At 48.5% G+C, this 15,197-nt stretch overlaps 7 protein-coding genes across 8 annotated transcripts; 3 read left to right on the top strand and 4 right to left on the bottom strand.

Moving 5' to 3' along the window:
* Positions 1-55: 55 nt before the first annotated feature.
* On the bottom strand, positions 56-1,504 carry SPPG_05514 (proteasome core particle subunit beta 7). Its single transcript, XM_016753723.1, has 6 exons — positions 1,243-1,504; positions 1,095-1,171; positions 895-1,024; positions 674-826; positions 412-613; positions 56-351 (listed from the first exon to the last, which is right to left on the bottom strand). Exons 1-6 carry the CDS (start codon positions 1,353-1,355, stop codon positions 241-243), a joined length of 786 nt encoding a protein of 261 aa, XP_016607299.1. The 5' UTR covers positions 1,356-1,504; the 3' UTR covers positions 56-240.
* A 30-nt stretch (positions 1,505-1,534) lies between these two features.
* SPPG_05513 (uncharacterized protein) lies at positions 1,535-2,978 on the top strand. Its single transcript, XM_016753722.1, has 5 exons — positions 1,535-1,817; positions 1,886-2,186; positions 2,249-2,370; positions 2,426-2,573; positions 2,626-2,978. The coding sequence occupies exons 1-5, from the start codon at positions 1,589-1,591 to the stop codon at positions 2,804-2,806; spliced, it is 981 nt and encodes a 326-aa protein (XP_016607298.1). The 5' UTR covers positions 1,535-1,588; the 3' UTR covers positions 2,807-2,978.
* A 568-nt stretch (positions 2,979-3,546) lies between these two features.
* On the top strand, positions 3,547-6,601 carry SPPG_05512 (uncharacterized protein). Its single transcript, XM_016753721.1, has 14 exons — positions 3,547-3,682; positions 3,750-3,793; positions 3,862-4,092; positions 4,165-4,233; positions 4,289-4,369; positions 4,427-4,538; positions 4,600-4,753; positions 4,817-5,006; positions 5,068-5,199; positions 5,266-5,511; positions 5,568-5,937; positions 6,002-6,109; positions 6,175-6,211; positions 6,272-6,601. The coding sequence occupies exons 1-14, from the start codon at positions 3,592-3,594 to the stop codon at positions 6,390-6,392; spliced, it is 1,986 nt and encodes a 661-aa protein (XP_016607297.1). The 5' UTR covers positions 3,547-3,591; the 3' UTR covers positions 6,393-6,601.
* SPPG_05511 (uncharacterized protein) lies at positions 6,403-8,297 on the bottom strand. The gene is made up of 5 exons (XM_016753720.1): positions 8,117-8,297; positions 7,957-8,060; positions 7,181-7,884; positions 6,971-7,114; positions 6,403-6,906 (listed from the first exon to the last, which is right to left on the bottom strand). The coding sequence occupies exons 1-5, from the start codon at positions 8,257-8,259 to the stop codon at positions 6,499-6,501; spliced, it is 1,503 nt and encodes a 500-aa protein (XP_016607296.1). The 5' UTR covers positions 8,260-8,297; the 3' UTR covers positions 6,403-6,498.
* Positions 8,298-8,470: 173 nt separating this feature from the next.
* SPPG_05510 (t-SNARE syntaxin) lies at positions 8,471-10,021 on the bottom strand. The gene is made up of 2 exons (XM_016753719.1): positions 9,902-10,021; positions 8,471-9,810 (listed from the first exon to the last, which is right to left on the bottom strand). Exon 2 carries the CDS (start codon positions 9,718-9,720, stop codon positions 8,629-8,631), a length of 1,092 nt encoding a protein of 363 aa, XP_016607295.1. The 5' UTR covers positions 9,721-9,810; positions 9,902-10,021; the 3' UTR covers positions 8,471-8,628.
* A 183-nt stretch (positions 10,022-10,204) lies between these two features.
* Positions 10,205-10,889, top strand: SPPG_05509 (ribosomal protein L14). Its single transcript, XM_016753718.1, has 2 exons — positions 10,205-10,396; positions 10,453-10,889. The coding sequence occupies exons 1-2, from the start codon at positions 10,370-10,372 to the stop codon at positions 10,825-10,827; spliced, it is 402 nt and encodes a 133-aa protein (XP_016607294.1). The 5' UTR covers positions 10,205-10,369; the 3' UTR covers positions 10,828-10,889.
* SPPG_05508 lies at positions 10,729-15,158 on the bottom strand. Of its 2 annotated transcripts, none has more exons than XM_016753717.1 (15): positions 14,037-15,158; positions 13,616-13,976; positions 13,318-13,554; positions 13,214-13,258; positions 13,081-13,158; positions 12,929-13,018; positions 12,602-12,803; positions 12,462-12,533; positions 12,308-12,390; positions 12,096-12,243; positions 11,933-12,024; positions 11,664-11,880; positions 11,552-11,601; positions 11,204-11,483; positions 10,729-11,147 (listed from the first exon to the last, which is right to left on the bottom strand). In XM_016753717.1, exons 1-15 carry the CDS (start codon positions 15,150-15,152, stop codon positions 10,865-10,867), a joined length of 3,354 nt encoding a protein of 1,117 aa, XP_016607293.1. In that variant the 5' UTR covers positions 15,153-15,158; the 3' UTR covers positions 10,729-10,864. The 2 variants fall into 2 exon arrangements, with proteins under 2 accessions (XP_016607293.1, XP_016607292.1); XM_016753716.1 differs by having other exon boundaries at positions 13,081-13,155.
* Between the last annotated feature and the right edge of the window lie 39 nt (positions 15,159-15,197).

Raw genomic sequence — 15,197 nt, 5'->3', positions numbered from 1 at the left:
ATCTCAAAAAGCCGCCGCCGTTCGAACGGTCGGCCGTTTGTACAACCCAATAATGTCCATGAATAAAAATCAACCCCTCTGTTGTATGCGTAAGTCAAAAAGTCAAATTTTGATAGTCAACGATCCGCCACGCGTTTGCGCAAATGAACACGCTCTGCAACAAAATGCAAAAAGCAACCAAAGCGTGCAATGCAAAAAGCACAGTTTTTCAGGAATTTTAGATAACAAAATAGCGTCAACTCATTCTGTTGCGCCATAACCACGGATGCCCTCCGCAAATGCCCATTCTGATTCCAACTCGTACGGCTCGGTAATTGTTACGCCAGATGCATTTACTGTCGCACGTTGTATCTACATTACAGTGGTAAATGTGTTGATGCGCGATAGACAATCATCTGCAACATGACAAACCTTGTTCAAGGAGCGCGCATCGCGGTAATACAATACACGCATGCAATCGTCTAGTATTTTGATAGCCTCTTCCTCTGTCAGCGTGTCTTCACGGCCTTCTACAGCTTTTCGCAGGAGCGGTTGAGCAATGTAGCTACCATAGCCTGTCGCAACGGTAGATGCTTCATAGGTGGTCCCTTGAAGGTCTACAAAACCCAAGAATCTTTTCACCGAGCGCATGAGACGGCTGACCTTTGATTGAAACTCGTGTCGGAAAACTCACTTGCCACCATCGCGATCCCGAACCCCAGCTACGATTAGCGAGTTCCAGAGAGGGTTGAAATTGCTTCTCCTGTTATACATCACACGGGAAAGGTATTCGTGAATGTGGCGCGCGTAAAGTTTGTGTCCATCCTCAGTATTATATTCTTTGATGCTATTGAAAGAGATTTGCCATCAATGACTATTTGCTATGCGTATCGCTTCATCAAAAGATCTCCTTACAGAATTTTCTCTAGCATGTGGGAGATGTGTTGAAAATCGGAAATATCCCCCGACGCGCCAACCACTGTTGAGTCCCCAGCCTTTATTAGCCGCTCCACATCCCTGAACCGGGCAAGGGAACCGTATGACGCTGTTACAGTTACAAGTCCATTGTTAGCGTTATCAGAGGGAGGAAAGCTCCAATGAAGCCAATTATGTACCGAGAGTGTCTGCAGCCAACATTACTCCATCCTTGTATTTGATACCCAGTACAGAAGTACCCGTGACAATGGGCTGCCTAGTGTGAAGGAAAAATTCGCACGTTTTAGTTTCAAGCTTCTCAAGGGTTAATTTGCGTTGACCACCTACTGTGTGCGAGTGGTGGGAGTAGCGTGGTTAGCAGGCATTGCCTTGTGGGAGACAGGTCCGTACGTCTCCCCGCCAGTGCGAGGGTTTCCCCAGTTTCCCGGAAAGTAGTCCATGTTGGTTCTTAACGGTGGTTATGAACGAAAAGCTATCGTTCTCGTTCGAGGATGATTGTCAGATGGATTTGCTGCACTTTGTTGTTGGCGACGCGTCATCTTGGGCTTCTTCCCACAGTGTCACGTGTATGATGCGCGAGTGCCACTCCACACGGAGATCAAAGCTTCACCAGTTTCGCACAGCAGGCTGGCAGGTGCTGGTACCTTTATCTGCCGCTTTCCAGTTCCAAAAGATGTCCGATCAGGCACCCTCGACATCCCGACGACACGCGCTACGGGAGGGCGTTGTAAGAGTTGGACAGTTTCTCACATCCGCGTACACGGACCTGCCTCTTGGAACAGCCATTATAGTCAGTGCTTGCGTCGTAATCCATTTCCTAAACATATTTACAAAGGATTTGGCTTGGACAAGTAAAGGCTGTCTAGCGGCATGGGCTTATTTAAAGGCCCCCGTCGCAAACTGTAAGTTTGTTCAAGTGTCCAGGCTTTACGAGCTCAACTGAAGATCGCGGTATTTCTTGGTCGCCTAGTCCACCGACTGTTTGCGAATCAATTCCTGCACGTGGGTATCTTTCACCTGGTCCTCAACATCCTTGCATTTCCTTCCTTTGCTGCACCTATCGAACGTGACATTGGAACTTTCCAATTCCTTCACGTCATTTTCCTGTGGAGCTTCATCAATAGTTTCCTCTACGTATTACTTGGCTCAATCCTGGGGCTGATCACATTGACGGGCTGGGGAACAGCGTGTTCCGCGGGTCTTTCGGGGCTCATATTTTCCGCTTTGACGGTTGAAGCTGTATTGGAGAGAGGTATCTTTACTCCCCGGAGGTGCGATAAAGTTCCCTCAAGAGCGTGGGTCAACCTGCTCCTGACTTTCAATTTGCCCTTAGGATATTTGGAAGGGAAATTGCAGGAGTTGCGTACCCTTGGATCATCTTTGGCATAGCGGCCATCATTACTCCATGGGCTTCATTTATTGGCCATCTATCAGGAATTTTGGGAGGAATGCTATGTGAGTTCGAAGGATGAATGTGAACGGGAGGGACACCAAACTCATCGAAGCCCAGATGCATACCACCTGCTCGATTTTCTTTTGTTGCCATCAAGGTTCATCGCTGCACTGCAAAGCGCACGAATTTTCTCTGCATTGACAGCGAGAAGTAATTACCATGAGGCTCCAGGTGGGGTCGCGCTCCCAACGAACGCCAATGAGCTGTGAGTAGTGTTGCAAAGTCTGCGCTTGCTGTGCTGGTCTGACTCGCCTTAGTCCCTCGACAGGAGGGGCGGCATCATCAAGAGGAGGTCTGTTCAGCAAAGTTCGAAGCGCATTTGGAGGGGCGCGGTACACCCCAGTAGGGAATCCGCCCCTTAGTCCAGACGATGACAATGATCCCCTTTTGTGGGAAGATGATGAGCCCGACTTGGAAGACAATGTCGAACAACCCTGAATTGTCATCTTGTAATAAATATAAATTCAACATGTCGGAAATGGTGAGGTGTATAAATATAGAGTAAATCATGTCGCGGCTGCCTGGAGCCATCACTAAGGCATTCTAGACATCTACGAAAACAGCGAAAAGCATCAGTGAGAGGTATAAAACGTTGCATAGATCATGCAAGGCTACGTCTATGTCCAGCTGCACTGCGTGTGAATACGATCAATAGACCTTACCATCTATAAGCGAGGAAGAAAACAATGCTGTCTCCAGCGACGCCTTAACAAGGAACGTTGCCGCCAGACTGGCAGGAACTCGCGTGGTCTAAAGTTATCTCAATGAGTATATGTTTCCGCTCGTACACCGGCTTCAGACACAGGACGACTAACCCCAGCTTTCCCACTAAGGGCACATTGAAATGCGTTTGCGAACGCATTTGAATGCTGGTCGCCGAGTCTTTGCGACCCAGACCTATTAGCACTTTGTGTTTGCGGACATTCTACTGCCTGTAGCACAGATGGCATTGATCGTGTCGTGTACGCTCCGGATTCTAGTCTAGAGCAAGTATATCGCCCAATTGTTCTGGCGCTATGGCGAAATGCTCGGAACATGTTGAGGAGATCCAGGCAGCTTCCCACAACCGATCTCGTAATAAGCCTCATTTGATCGGCTCCATGAAGGGCAGGTCACGTGCAAGGTCGACGGCACAGCGACAAGAGGACAGCAGGACAACGGAACACTCGGCTTTCATGGACCTGTGATATCCAGAAGTACTTCTCGGGAGCCATTGTGAGGCCATGGCGGAGACGACACAAGGACTCTTTGTGGAGCTGAATTCGATGTGTCTCGGCAGTAACTACGATAAAATTGTCGAGACTTGTGACAAAAGTATGAGCCGGAACAGCGGAATGAAGCCAAAAAGGACATTGTGTGTTTAACCACTTTGTACATGCAGTTCTTCGATCGGAGCCTAGTGACCCAGATGCCATTCACACCAAGGTATGTCCCTTGGGCTCGTCAGCTTACGAGCTACGCAGATGCATCTCGTCTAATAAGGATCCCCAAAGATCGTCGCGCTGATTCGGCTGGAGCAGTATACCAATGCTCTCAAACTAATCGACTCACCGACAATCCCGACATTTTTGCGAGAGGAACTTGTGTTTGAGCGAGCATACTGCCTCTATCGGGCTAACCGACTGCAAGATTGCTTGGATCTCGTCCGCAAGCAGCGCGAAGATGCAGCCAAAAACTTTGGTTCTGATGTCGAGAGAAGCTTAAGACATCTGGAAGCGCAAGTCGTAAGATATCGATGCCCGCAGATGCTTGGAAACTGAAGTCAAATCGATTCTGAATGATTCGCCTCTTTGAAGCTATATCGATTCGAGAAGTATGATAATTGCGATCAGATATATAAGGAATTGAGTACTAGCGCAGAAGAGGTAGATTGAGTTGCCTATGCTCACAGATTGGGGCCAAGACTGACGCATTTCTTAGTATGAGCAAGGAGAGTTGCGAGCGAACATTCTGGCTGTCAAAGCGGCCGCCGTGGCGAATGGCGAAAAACTCGTCGACGAGGTACGCGCTGTATGACAGTAATCGCTAGGCGATGAAGAATTAATAGGCCGCGAAAAGATGGAGATAGATGTATCATCTGATTCCTACGAAGTTGCATATAATGTGGCTTGTATGCATCTGGCAAAAAGGGAACTCGATCAAGCTGCCAGTTTATTAGAGAAGGCGAAAGGTACTGCACAGCCTTATTATCGGGTACTGCAAAAGATAGTGATCCTAAATCTTGAATATAGGACTTTGTCGGGAGTCTTTGGCAGCGGAACAGTACTCAGAGGAGGAGATTCAGCAGGAACTTGCAGTGATCGCCGTACAACTCGCGTATGTGCACCAACTACAAGGAAGATCCGCAGAGGCCATTGAGCTTTACGAAACGGTTTTAAAATTGAAGTAGGCTTAATTTCATCATATTCACACGCAAGTCCGTCATTGACGAACCTTGACTATTCGTAGGGGCACAGACACGGCTATCTCGGCCATTGCGTCCAACAACTTAATGACTGTTAAAAAGAATCGGGATCTACCGGACGCCGCAAAATTGTATCGCTTGGCAACATCCAGCGGTTTGGAGCACAAACTCACTAGTGTGCAAAGGAGGATTATTGCTGTTAACGGCGCCTTGTTGTCTCTCTCCATGAGCAAGGTAATGTTCTTCAAATAGCGTTCTGCTCTTTGCTGCAAATCTCATAGATGTGACTTGCCAGTTTGGTGATGCGCGACAAAAAGCGAAAGCTCTTTGTGATCAATACCCGGGTGACGATACCCCCTATCTAATTTTAGCGGGTATATCTCTGCAGGAAAAGAAGCTGCCATCCAAAGCTTTGGAAGAGTTGCAGGTGGGTCTCTGTATTTTTTGTAAAATGTGAGCTAAACTGGCTAACTTAAGTATGCAAAAAAATCAGCAATACGTGCAAAAGCTTCCACACTCTCTTTCCATCCATCTTGCCCTGGCTCAGTTGCTGATTGAGCAGTCAAACCTTCGCGGAGCGCTCAATCTAATGAAGACTTTTGCTGACAGTGCCAGTGAGGATAAGCGGTATCAACCCGCAGTGGTTTCCTTGCTGGTTTGGTTGTACGGACAAGTAAACGAAGTGGACACAGCTGTCTCTCTGCTGGAAGAGGCAACACGGTTCTGGAAGGGGTCAAATGTAAGTCCTTGATTGGAATTTAAGTTACACGTTGTGCTCATTTATGGCATGTATAGAACGAGCGGCCCATCCTCAAACAGTTAGCCTCCTATAAGCTCAAATGTCAGCGGCCACAGGATGCTGCTCAAGACTATGAACGTCTTGTTAAGGCTGATCCTACCGACGTGGAGTCGGTCGCTGGACTCATAATAGCATATTCCGAGTTCGATCCCTCACTGGCGGAGCAGTATCAGCAATACCTTCCATCAGACGCCCAAGTACCCAAGAGCTTCATTGATGTTGACGCCATTGAGTCGGCTTTCGGTAGTACGGGTAACAACAAGCGCATGCGTGAAACCGGCGCTGAAGGGTCATCAAAGCCCAAAAAACGAAAGCGAAAGCCAAAACTTCCTAAAAACATTGATCCCAATGTTGCACCAGATCCAGGTATCTATTCGAATATGCTGATAGCATCCCCGACTTTTATTAATTATGAACTCAACGAATTTAGAGAGGTGGTTACCTAAAAGAGATCGTTCTACCTATGCAAAGAAGGGTAAGGGAAAGCGGGATATCGGCAAAGGCCCGCAAGGAGCCGCACTAGCTGGTGGAGGACTGGGTAAGTTTATTTTCTTTTGATGCCGAGCAGAACAGATGATGGATAACATCTACGGTTATATTCAGGCGGAACCGGGAGCGCTAACATTGAGGGAAGAAAGAGGTGCGGTGTAGTCGTTACATTGTACTTGTAATCATCATAACTAACGATTGGATATTGTAGTGTTGGAGCAAAAAAGGAAACGCCCCCAGACAGCCCGCAACTTGCCCCTGTGACACAGAAACCTGCACCACCAGCGCAACAAGCAACGTCCAATAAGAAAAAGAAGAAGGGAAAGAAATGAGTATGAAATTTTAGACAGTCCCTGTAACGGCATATTATTTCGATTTATCATTAAAATTGATCAGTCGGGCCCTTTTGGAGCACTGCGTTGCCAGAACATGGAAGGATTATTGCATTTTTATGGGAGACTTGCCCTTAACTTTTGGCAAGGGAGGTCGATAGGCCGTCCGTTTCTTGAGCATATCTTCCTTTGACGGGCTCGACGCATTTGAGGCATTGTGTGGCCTAGCACTGGAGCGATGTTGTGATTTTTGCTTGGAGTCGCGACAGAAGGGTATGTGTCGTACAGCTGTGTCGTGGTTGAATCGTCTGCCACAATAGTCGCATGGCACAAGGTCTGGATCAGGTTCGGACGGGCCAACCGGTGTGCGAGTTACTGTCCCTGTTTTCTTTTCTGTGGAATTGCTAGACGGATGGGGTTGCCGCGCTGCTCGGACCATTTGAATGAATTTCTCATGCTTCGCACGCCAGTTTGCTTTGCGCGGTTTCAGTAAAATTTCGTCATGTGGCAGGCCCTGGTGGTAAGATGGTGCGCATTAAAGTCCTGTTCATCAATGCAATATCAAAGAAACCAAATACCTTCTGTTTGAGGCTCCCTAATTGGCCAGTATCAGATCGGCGATTAGCATACTGTTCCAACTCGGTTCCTCGGACACGAGCTTTGCTGGCGTCAAAGATCTTTCGTGGTTTTTGGGATTTGGCGCAAGCTGCCATGTGTTTATCCTATTGCACCCAATTTCTTAAAATGTTTCCTCGACAACTGTTGCACTGCTCAGTTGCGCTACTTACCAGCCGTTCCTGCTCCATGAACTTTCGTCCACAAGAAGGACACGGTATCCTTGGTCCGTCTACATAACTTTCTTCCAGAGAACTACTCGATTCGTGTTGCCCGAACGATGAGGATTGTTGATATGCGGCGGATGTGCTGGACAGACGTCGCCCCTCCTGTGAGGAATGGTTATACTCTGGATGGGTTATACGACCCGTATCCTCTTTCTCATAATCATAAAGTGAATGATGCATACGATCCGATTCCCAGTGCTCCGCATCATGATAGTCATGGTGTTGTGAAAAAGTATTCTTACTGCTTTGTCCTGACCTATTAGTAAGATTTGCTGCACTTGTCACTGTTCGTTTAGGCACAAAGCGGTTTGGGGGTTCCATCTGCCGTTCCGCTGCAGCCGCAGCTCTGGAAGTGCTTTTATGTGTTTCAAACTCGTACGGCCCATGAAATGCCTGCCGGTCTAGATCCCAATCCCCATCAAAGCCGTTCATGCGGCCAGGACTATTCTTCGAGTTCCTCTGCAGAGCTTGATTCGCTCTCATTAACACTGCTTCCCGGGTAAGAGTGGTCGCAGTCATCCGTGTAGATGGTTGCTGGCGGTGCGCATCTGCTCCCCGTCTCAGAACGGATGCCGTTGAGGAGCGGGTGTGGGCTCCTCGACAGGTTCGAAGATGCTCGGAAAGTTTGTGGTGCGGAATGTTTTCCATGCCTGGAAGGAAGCGAATCCATCATCAGAGGGTCAGCTTCTCGTTCTCCCACGGTAATGTCATTGAGAACGTACAATTTGTGCATGGATAGAACGATGTTCGGACATTTGCAGCTGCTGAGAAGGCCAATCCAACCCTCGATGTCCGAGCACTCGTTTTGACACTCCTTTTCACGCATCTGAAAGGAAATATCTTGAGATGAGAATCCTCCTCCATAAAAGGGTAGCTACGTACGTTCTCTGATGGGCCGGGAGGAATGCTTTGGCAAATGTCGATCCACAAATATGGCACAGTCGGTCGTTGGAGGCAGACGTTGGCGCACTCTGAGTTTTCAGGACATAATCGTGCGAGTGCTTGGAATTACGTACAGTCATCATTTTGAATCAGAGAAGAAGGCACTAGGATCTACGGAATGATGTGTGGATCTGTAGACTGGAAGGGCAGAAGGTTGAGATACCCAGTACTTTGCTTGATTATGTAATGCGCGCGATGGTGGCTTGTGTGGCTTCAAAACTTCACAATTGACTCACAGTAGAATGCGAATAGAGCACACGATGAATCATCTTGTAGAGAACCGGAGGAAAAGAATTCAGAATCAAGCGGCTCTTTGCCGTCTCATGAGGTATATTAATAGTTTCAAATCCCAAGCAGCAAATAACGTGTAAAAGTAGTATAATCTAAATGATCAGGCGCGACAAAGATCGTCGCCGCCTTCCCCTCCCTGCTTCCTCCTCCCCAATCAGTATTTACGTCATCAACACGAAGATCAGGAAAAAGACGAGTAAGACCGCAAACACCTTGATCATCAACCATCGATTGCTGCTGATGTTTTGATAAAATGTTATCAGCTGTGAATGTGCCCCTTCAACGTTCATTTCAATATCAAGCACGTTCTCGTCGATTCGTTGAACCTGCTCCCGTTGACTCGCTACCATGGAGGCAAAGTTCTGATATATTTGCCCAAGCTCCGCAATCGTTGCTTCAATCGACTCGATTGCTTGAGATCGCGACTCAATGATTTCCATATTTACGGTTGAGCTGGTTGGAACAAGCTGTTGCTGCTGCAATAAGCCTCCGTTTCCCGAGGACGGCATCCCCGCAGAACCGAAGTCGATCACTACCGCGCCATCACCAGGAGGGACGGCTGCCTTTTGATTCTCCAAATTATAAGGTACTGGCGTTGCTCTTCTCTCTGGGTTATACAATGGCGAATCGGATGCGGCACCGGCAGTCCCCATAGTACCCATTATTCCTCCTGATGGTGTAGTCGGTACTCCGGAAAATGATGAGTACTGATCTCTCCTGGTTTTTTGCTCTTTCATGTTTTCCGTCCGTATCTCCAAGATGCTTTTGAATTCATTCGACGTTGTCGCAAGCTTGCTTTGTAAGCTTGTAATCACATTCGACGAGTGCTCCTGCATTTGCCGATTGCTGTTGGTCGACCCGCCACTTGGTGCTCGTCCGCTTGCAGCCACCGCCCCGTTTGGCCCGTTCTTTCGCATCCATGCCGAAAGTTGTGCTATCTGCTGATTTATTTTTGCGATATCTTGTTTGATGATATAAATCAACTCGTTAATCTCGACAGGTCGGTCGTCAAACAAGGTCTTCCGCTTCGCTAGCCGCGCGAGCTTTTGCAACTTTGCTACAGTAGCATTTATTTCCCTTCCTATAGATGCCGCCGCTTTGGCAAAATCTGACTTTGTTTGGGGACCTGCATGGCTTCCGTTGGGACTAATAAGCCTATGTCGTTCGGCAGGCACCACACTTCCAGGACCCGACCGGGAAAGTATTGACTCTACAGCCGCGTGAAATTCGGCTGTTCGGTCTTTAACAGACATGGATACAGCAGAACACCTTGATAAATAGTTGGGGGAGGGATGGGGTGGCTGGCTGTCCGCAGTAGCGCTATGCGCGAGAAAGATTTGGCACTATGGAGGGGAACTTTAGCACTTGCAGCTTCCAAGGCGCGCGCGGCAAAAACCGATAGGGTTGAGCAGCCAACAGAATTGCTCCACGTACCCTGGTTCACAAATCTGCTAATGGTACGCTCGACAAGAAGCTCCTAATTGGGAGTATCTGTTTTGTTCCAATCGTTTGTGAGTTGGGATGCCACACTTTTGCCCCAGTCGCATCTTGCCAGCAGTCAACTAAGCGTACTAAGCCCAACCGTCGCGCGTTTTGAATCTTGCTGGAATTCAACATTTGACAAAAACGTCAAAACCAAAGAAGCAACCAGGACGGGCAAGAGCGAAATAACGGAACTGCGCTACGTCAAACGCTGCATTCATCTGCCAATATCAGCTTGGAAGATATCTTCGACGATTGAATATGAAACTTGAGTCTTTGAGCCTTCTGTCAATATCACGTGACCCTCATAGCAACCATCATATTGGAAGACAAACTGCAGAGCGGTGATCTTCACATTTGCCATAGTGAAACGGGTCGACGAATTCGACGAACAACAACTAGTCTGTAGAGTGTCTGGAGATGATTCAGCTAAAGAGCTTACTGAAAGTAAGTTCGTTTTAATTCTTTTCTCAACTGCAACAAGTCTAACGGACTGAAAACAGGTTATCGATAACTCGGGCGCCCTGTTGGTTGAATGCATTAACGTACTTGGAGGTGCAAGGCACGCTTCTTTGGGGGATGAGATTGTTTGCGTCGTAAAGAAGGCGCGGCCATTGAATGTCGAGACGGGACCGAGCACCGCTCAAGCGGCCGTGAGCAAGCTGAAAAAGGGAGACGTGGCCAGAGCGCTGGTGGTACGAACTCGAAAAGAAGTCCGCCGATTAGATGGGTCATATGTGCGCTTTGATGACAATGCGGTCGTCATGCTGAACAAGCAGGGGCAGCCATTGGGGAATAGAGTGCTAGGGGCAGTTGCAAACGAGTGCAGACAGAAGCGATGGACAAAGATCATATCGATGGCACCAAAAGTTGTATAGGCCGCTGTTGAAACCTTCATCAATTATAATACCGTTCCTAGTCTCCCATCGTGACACTGCTCATTGATCTGCGCAACGAGCTTTTGAGACGGCTCATTTGATATTTAGCCACCTTTTTGTCCGGCTCTCCTGTTGCAATGTTGTCCAAGGATCGAAGTGAACCCCGTAGTATGCTTATCAAGCTGCTGCGGTAGCATGTCCGTCGGACAAAATCCGCGTCGTTCAGCTGCTTGCGGAAAAGCTCATCTGAAGTCAACCACTGCGATTCATCCAGCGGAGTTGTCCGCTGTGCATAAAAGCGTGCAGTGACCGGATTGTGCCTAAAAGACGCGTTAGCAATACAGCAAAGTATTCAGCGCCCAGATCATCTTCACACCTGAAATCCAGTACTTCCACCCGCGTTAGCCCTTTCAAAGCCTCACTAATCATCGCAAAGTCCTCAATCGCGTTTCCTGTCATGATCAGCGACCGCAAGGATTTCAGATGTCGCACGGTCTGAATTTCTGTTATTTCATTATCGCTGAGATTCAGATGTGCCAACTCCCGTAGGTTTCTTGCAAAGTCTTCAGGAATATGCGATATGCCAGTCGCCTGTGCCTCCAAAAACTGCAGCCGGATGTTGTGTCGCAGAGCACGCAAGTCTCGAAACGAATTGCCTATAATGGATTGGTGAGACCGTTAAGTGAACGACCGAAGCTCTGATGTTGGGATAGCGCGACACTACCTGAAATACGCAAATCAGTGAGTCGCCGTAGGTGCGAAAACTTTATCATCCTGGGTTGAATGCAGTATCCGTCAACATCATTGACACGGACAGTACTTATATGTTGACTTACAGTACTGGCACACTCTGACGCTCTATTGACAGATTCTGCAAATGTGACAAATATTTTTCGTGGCTGAAATGCTGTATTCGGTTTCGGTCCAGTGACAATCGTCGCAGGTTCGGCCAGTGCCGGCCGTCAAATGTTTGCAATTCATTGTCATTAAGGCTCAAAACTTCCATGTTCGACAGCTCTCCTCGGAGATTTAGACTACCCAGACGGTTCTGGTCTAGTAGACGGTCAGTATCGTGGGAAGGGACACCTGGAATCCTGTTACGTACCTAGTATCAGTTCTCGGAGGCACACGAGGCGCTCAATTCCAGTAACATTGTCAATGTCGTTGCAAGATAAATCCAAATATTCCAAACGGTAACTGGTGTCATGTGAGATCAAGGCCTGTTAAACACGGGAGACCTTGTAGTCGGATAACATGCTGAAACTTACGGCCCATGGAATTTTAGTTCAATTCGAGCGATATTGTTCCCACGAAGATTCGCTCGTACTAGGCGAGGCATATATATCAGGTGGGCACAATGGCGGATTCTATTATTTGCCGCATGGAGTTCACGTAGATTTGGTAAACACGTCAACCCTGGTGGACCATTAGGTATACTGAGCAAGCATGCGATATTCTGTACTCACAAGGACAACCCTACCGGAGAGATCTTCAACCATATTACCGGATATATCGAGAAATTGCAGGGCTGGAAGATGGGCAAATGTCGTGATGTTGGAGAGGCTGCCACAAAATGTGAAGTTTATGTGAGTACTTTGATACACCACAGGGCACAGATGACCATGACGACATACAGGTTGTTCTGAGCATGCAAAACCGCGACAGTTTCTGGAACCCCATTGAGGTACGGAAGCTTATTGTCGTTCCTAATGCCATCATCGCACAGAAGGGTTAATATACTTTGAGCTGCGGACATGGACTGCTTCGGGCTCACACTTTCAGAGTCCGCACTTGAGGGGCATGTCTCTTCAGACTGTGAACAGAGCCAATCCCGTATCGACTTAGATCCAGGTGAGTCATGGTCATCCAGTCCGCCTGGAGTTTTAGGGCTTTCGCAAGATTCGGTAGCATTCCGCCAGAAGTGCCTGGCTCCCCCGGCTCTTCCTTCCGCTCAGGGTTACTTTGGAATCGGCTTCCTTCAAGGAAAACGCCCACGTCAGTAAATAGCTTGGGTTGGCGCATCCATAGAACAACCGGTCCAAGCCGGCAGATCCCTGGTGCACACCTTCTTGTGCTGAGTTCCAAGTTTGGTCTTACAAACCTGTTCGGGTTACAGCAGGAGTATGGAGGTCTTCCAAGACCATTCGCTGTGACCGAACTGAGGTGGGGCTGCGAATCTGTGGTAACTCTTCTTGAAATTGCGACATGGATCACCACCACTGCGCAGAAACAGCAAAACGCCATCCTACCTACCGTGAAGCTCCCTTTGAAGCTGATCTCCCGGCTGTCTGCTTAATGTTGTGGCAATCTCTGGCTGCGTTTCTGTCCCTGCTTAAATAAAGTTTAGCAGTTGCCAGCATCTACGATAATCACGTTATGGCCTTACCTTGAACTGTTGCGTCACTGCAACCGGCCACGCTGCGGATGTCGCCTAGATTTGAACAGCGGTTGGCACTGGTACTCGAAGTAATAATACTGCAAAAAGCATACCGGAGTCAGGACTTCCGTACATGTATTGTGCCTCTTGCTCAAGGTTCGCAGGTACTGGGCCAGTTCCTGTAATGCACTGTTCAGCGGGCTCTTGCCGCGCAGCTGAAGCCTGAGCAGTGCCTTCAGCGACGGAGTGTGGTATTTCTTCCATCAAATCATCATTTTCTTCCCAGCGCTGTTTGTCCTCATTGAATCGCATTTGTGAGCTAGCACCAAGATGCGAAAGTATGACTGATGCTATAAGAAGAAATGACTCTAAGCAGAAGCACGCAAATGAAAGCGAATTCCAAGCTCTTACATTTATTTTTCGCGCTGCTAAGGTTTCGAATTGTTAGAATCTTGGACTGACTACTCCTTCCCGATTCCGACTTGGTTGACGACTTGTTCGGGCTACCGGAATGATTCCCCCTTTGTCCATGTATTTCCACAGACCCAGCGAAGGCTTGTGCTGGACCCCGAGAGCGAGAAGCTCGGATAGAGTTTTCGAACACGTCCTCCAAAAAATCAATATCTGAAGGGTAGCTCTGAAGGTCTGCGGGCATGCTAACATTTCTTGGACAATCATCCGCAGAGGCGGGTTCTGCGCTCGGAGGTATGTCGATTGGTTCATTAGCCTCATCCTCGTCTGAGTAGTACGGTGCATTATTTACAGTGTATGACTTGGGTAGCGTAAGTAATAGAGCACCCAAGCTTGTGCGCACACATGTGGTGTCACCTACCTTGTGATTGAGGTGTGTAATCGATGGCTCCAATTGCGAGTCGTGTGATGGAATTAGGTCGTGGGTCGTAGAGGCTATGGGTCTAAGTTCAATGTTCGCGCTTGTATTCTGGGTTAGGTCTATGCCAGTATCGCCTCCGTCGTTTCTCCCTTGATTCTGAGGCTGCTGCTTGCTACTTCGCAGCTCATCCACAAGTGCCTCAAGGTAGCTGCGCGTTTTTGTGTCGTAGTCAACTTGAAACAGGTCGGCACCATCGGGCCACGAAGTATTGCTGAGAGTCGTATCTCTGCCAGTCGATGGGCGGCGAGGGGGATCATCATTGTCGGCTCCAAGATTGTTTCTTGGCAGCATTAACTTCTTATGCGCCTCTGGCCATTCTGTTCTCTTTGGAACCTGCGGTCCCCGTGGAACTCCTATGGATCCGTTTCCCCAATACTGGGCGTGCTGGCGATGTTTCTTGGGAGTCCCTTCTGAGCTCGGACCCCCACCACGATCCCGATATGATCGTTCACCTAGTGATAAAGATATATCTTGATTACCCTCAATGCGCGAAGCGGAGACGTCCAGGCCTGTTAGATCAGCTAATTGCGTTTTCGGATGGACATCTGGGTCCACAAATAATGACAGTTCGGCGAACGCGTGGGCAGGTATTTGATGGTCCCAGTGTACAAGAGGTTCTTCCGATGGATATCCTTTCTCCTCCGGTCTGTGCAGCGCATTCGCCTCTTCATGCATCATCGCGACAGAGTGTGCTGTATCTGAAAGTGCTTGGTCCGCCCACCGCTCTGAAACTGCATTATATCGCGATGCCATTCCTTTGGGAGGAGTTGAATCAGGCCTTGACCCAACCGGGGCTTTAAAAAGTCTCTCCAAAGAAAGGGGGCTAAACATATCCTTCAGCTGGCTCCTTTCCCAAGGGCGTGAGTTAGCCGATATGCCACTGTGCCTCTGCTGATCTCCGATGACTCGCACGGTAGATGAGTCTGCATTTCCGTCGTCCGACGCATCTTCGGCGCTTTGACTCCCCGAGAATGGGCCAGTCGGATATGATTCTGTCTGCAAAGCGTCGGTAGTTTCCTGCCATTCTTCTGACAGTTCGTCCCAGTCTCTGATCATTTTTTGATCGGTTAGAACACCTTTGGCGTTCACAGCACACTTCGC

This window comes from Spizellomyces punctatus, assembly GCF_000182565.1.
Source record: "Spizellomyces punctatus DAOM BR117 chromosome Unknown supercont1.9, whole genome shotgun sequence".
NCBI classification, from domain to species: domain Eukaryota; kingdom Fungi; phylum Chytridiomycota; class Chytridiomycetes; order Spizellomycetales; family Spizellomycetaceae; genus Spizellomyces; species Spizellomyces punctatus.
Note: the sequence above shows the minus strand (reverse complement) of the source record. Positions and strands in the feature narration are given on the sequence as shown.

Excerpts from the sequence above, each read along its gene's own strand:
- SPPG_05513 (XM_016753722.1), top strand. The coding sequence starts at position 1,589 with ATGTCCGATCAGGCACCCTCGACATCCCGACGACACGCGCTACGGGAG. Across the intron at positions 2,371-2,425 it reads AATTTTGGGAGGAATGCTAT|ATGCATACCACCTGCTCGAT; the intron begins GTGAGTTCGAAG and ends ATCGAAGCCCAG. Across the intron at positions 2,574-2,625 it reads CCAACGAACGCCAATGAGCT|TCCCTCGACAGGAGGGGCGG; the intron begins GTGAGTAGTGTT and ends GACTCGCCTTAG.
- SPPG_05511 (XM_016753720.1), bottom strand. The coding sequence starts at position 8,259 with ATGATGACTGTACGTAATTCCAAGCACTCGCACGATTATGTCCTGAAA. Across the intron at positions 8,061-8,116 it reads CTCCCGGCCCATCAGAGAAC|ATGCGTGAAAAGGAGTGTCA; the intron begins GTACGTAGCTAC and ends ATTTCCTTTCAG. Across the intron at positions 7,115-7,180 it reads TCATGGAGCAGGAACGGCTG|GATAAACACATGGCAGCTTG; the intron begins GTAAGTAGCGCA and ends TGGGTGCAATAG.
- SPPG_05510 (XM_016753719.1), bottom strand. The coding sequence starts at position 9,720 with ATGTCTGTTAAAGACCGAACAGCCGAATTTCACGCGGCTGTAGAGTCA.
- SPPG_05512 (XM_016753721.1), top strand. The coding sequence starts at position 3,592 with ATGGCGGAGACGACACAAGGACTCTTTGTGGAGCTGAATTCGATGTGT. Across the intron at positions 3,683-3,749 it reads TGTCGAGACTTGTGACAAAA|TTCTTCGATCGGAGCCTAGT; the intron begins GTATGAGCCGGA and ends TTGTACATGCAG. Across the intron at positions 5,200-5,265 it reads AAGCTTTGGAAGAGTTGCAG|CAATACGTGCAAAAGCTTCC; the intron begins GTGGGTCTCTGT and ends CAAAAAAATCAG.
- SPPG_05509 (XM_016753718.1), top strand. The coding sequence starts at position 10,370 with ATGATTCAGCTAAAGAGCTTACTGAAA. Across the intron at positions 10,397-10,452 it reads AGCTAAAGAGCTTACTGAAA|GTTATCGATAACTCGGGCGC; the intron begins GTAAGTTCGTTT and ends GACTGAAAACAG.
- SPPG_05508 (XM_016753717.1), bottom strand. The coding sequence starts at position 15,152 with ATGATCAGAGACTGGGACGAACTGTCAGAAGAATGGCAGGAAACTACC. Across the intron at positions 13,977-14,036 it reads TTACACACCTCAATCACAAG|TCATACACTGTAAATAATGC; the intron begins GTAGGTGACACC and ends ACGCTACCCAAG. Across the intron at positions 12,244-12,307 it reads TATGGTTGAAGATCTCTCCG|GGTTGACGTGTTTACCAAAT; the intron begins GTAGGGTTGTCC and ends ATGGTCCACCAG.
- SPPG_05514 (XM_016753723.1), bottom strand. The coding sequence starts at position 1,355 with ATGGACTACTTTCCGGGAAACTGGGGAAACCCTCGCACTGGCGGGGAG. Across the intron at positions 1,025-1,094 it reads GTTGGCTGCAGACACTCTCG|CGTCATACGGTTCCCTTGCC; the intron begins GTACATAATTGG and ends TAACTGTAACAG. Across the intron at positions 352-411 it reads ATGCGCGCTCCTTGAACAAG|ATACAACGTGCGACAGTAAA; the intron begins GTTTGTCATGTT and ends ACTGTAATGTAG.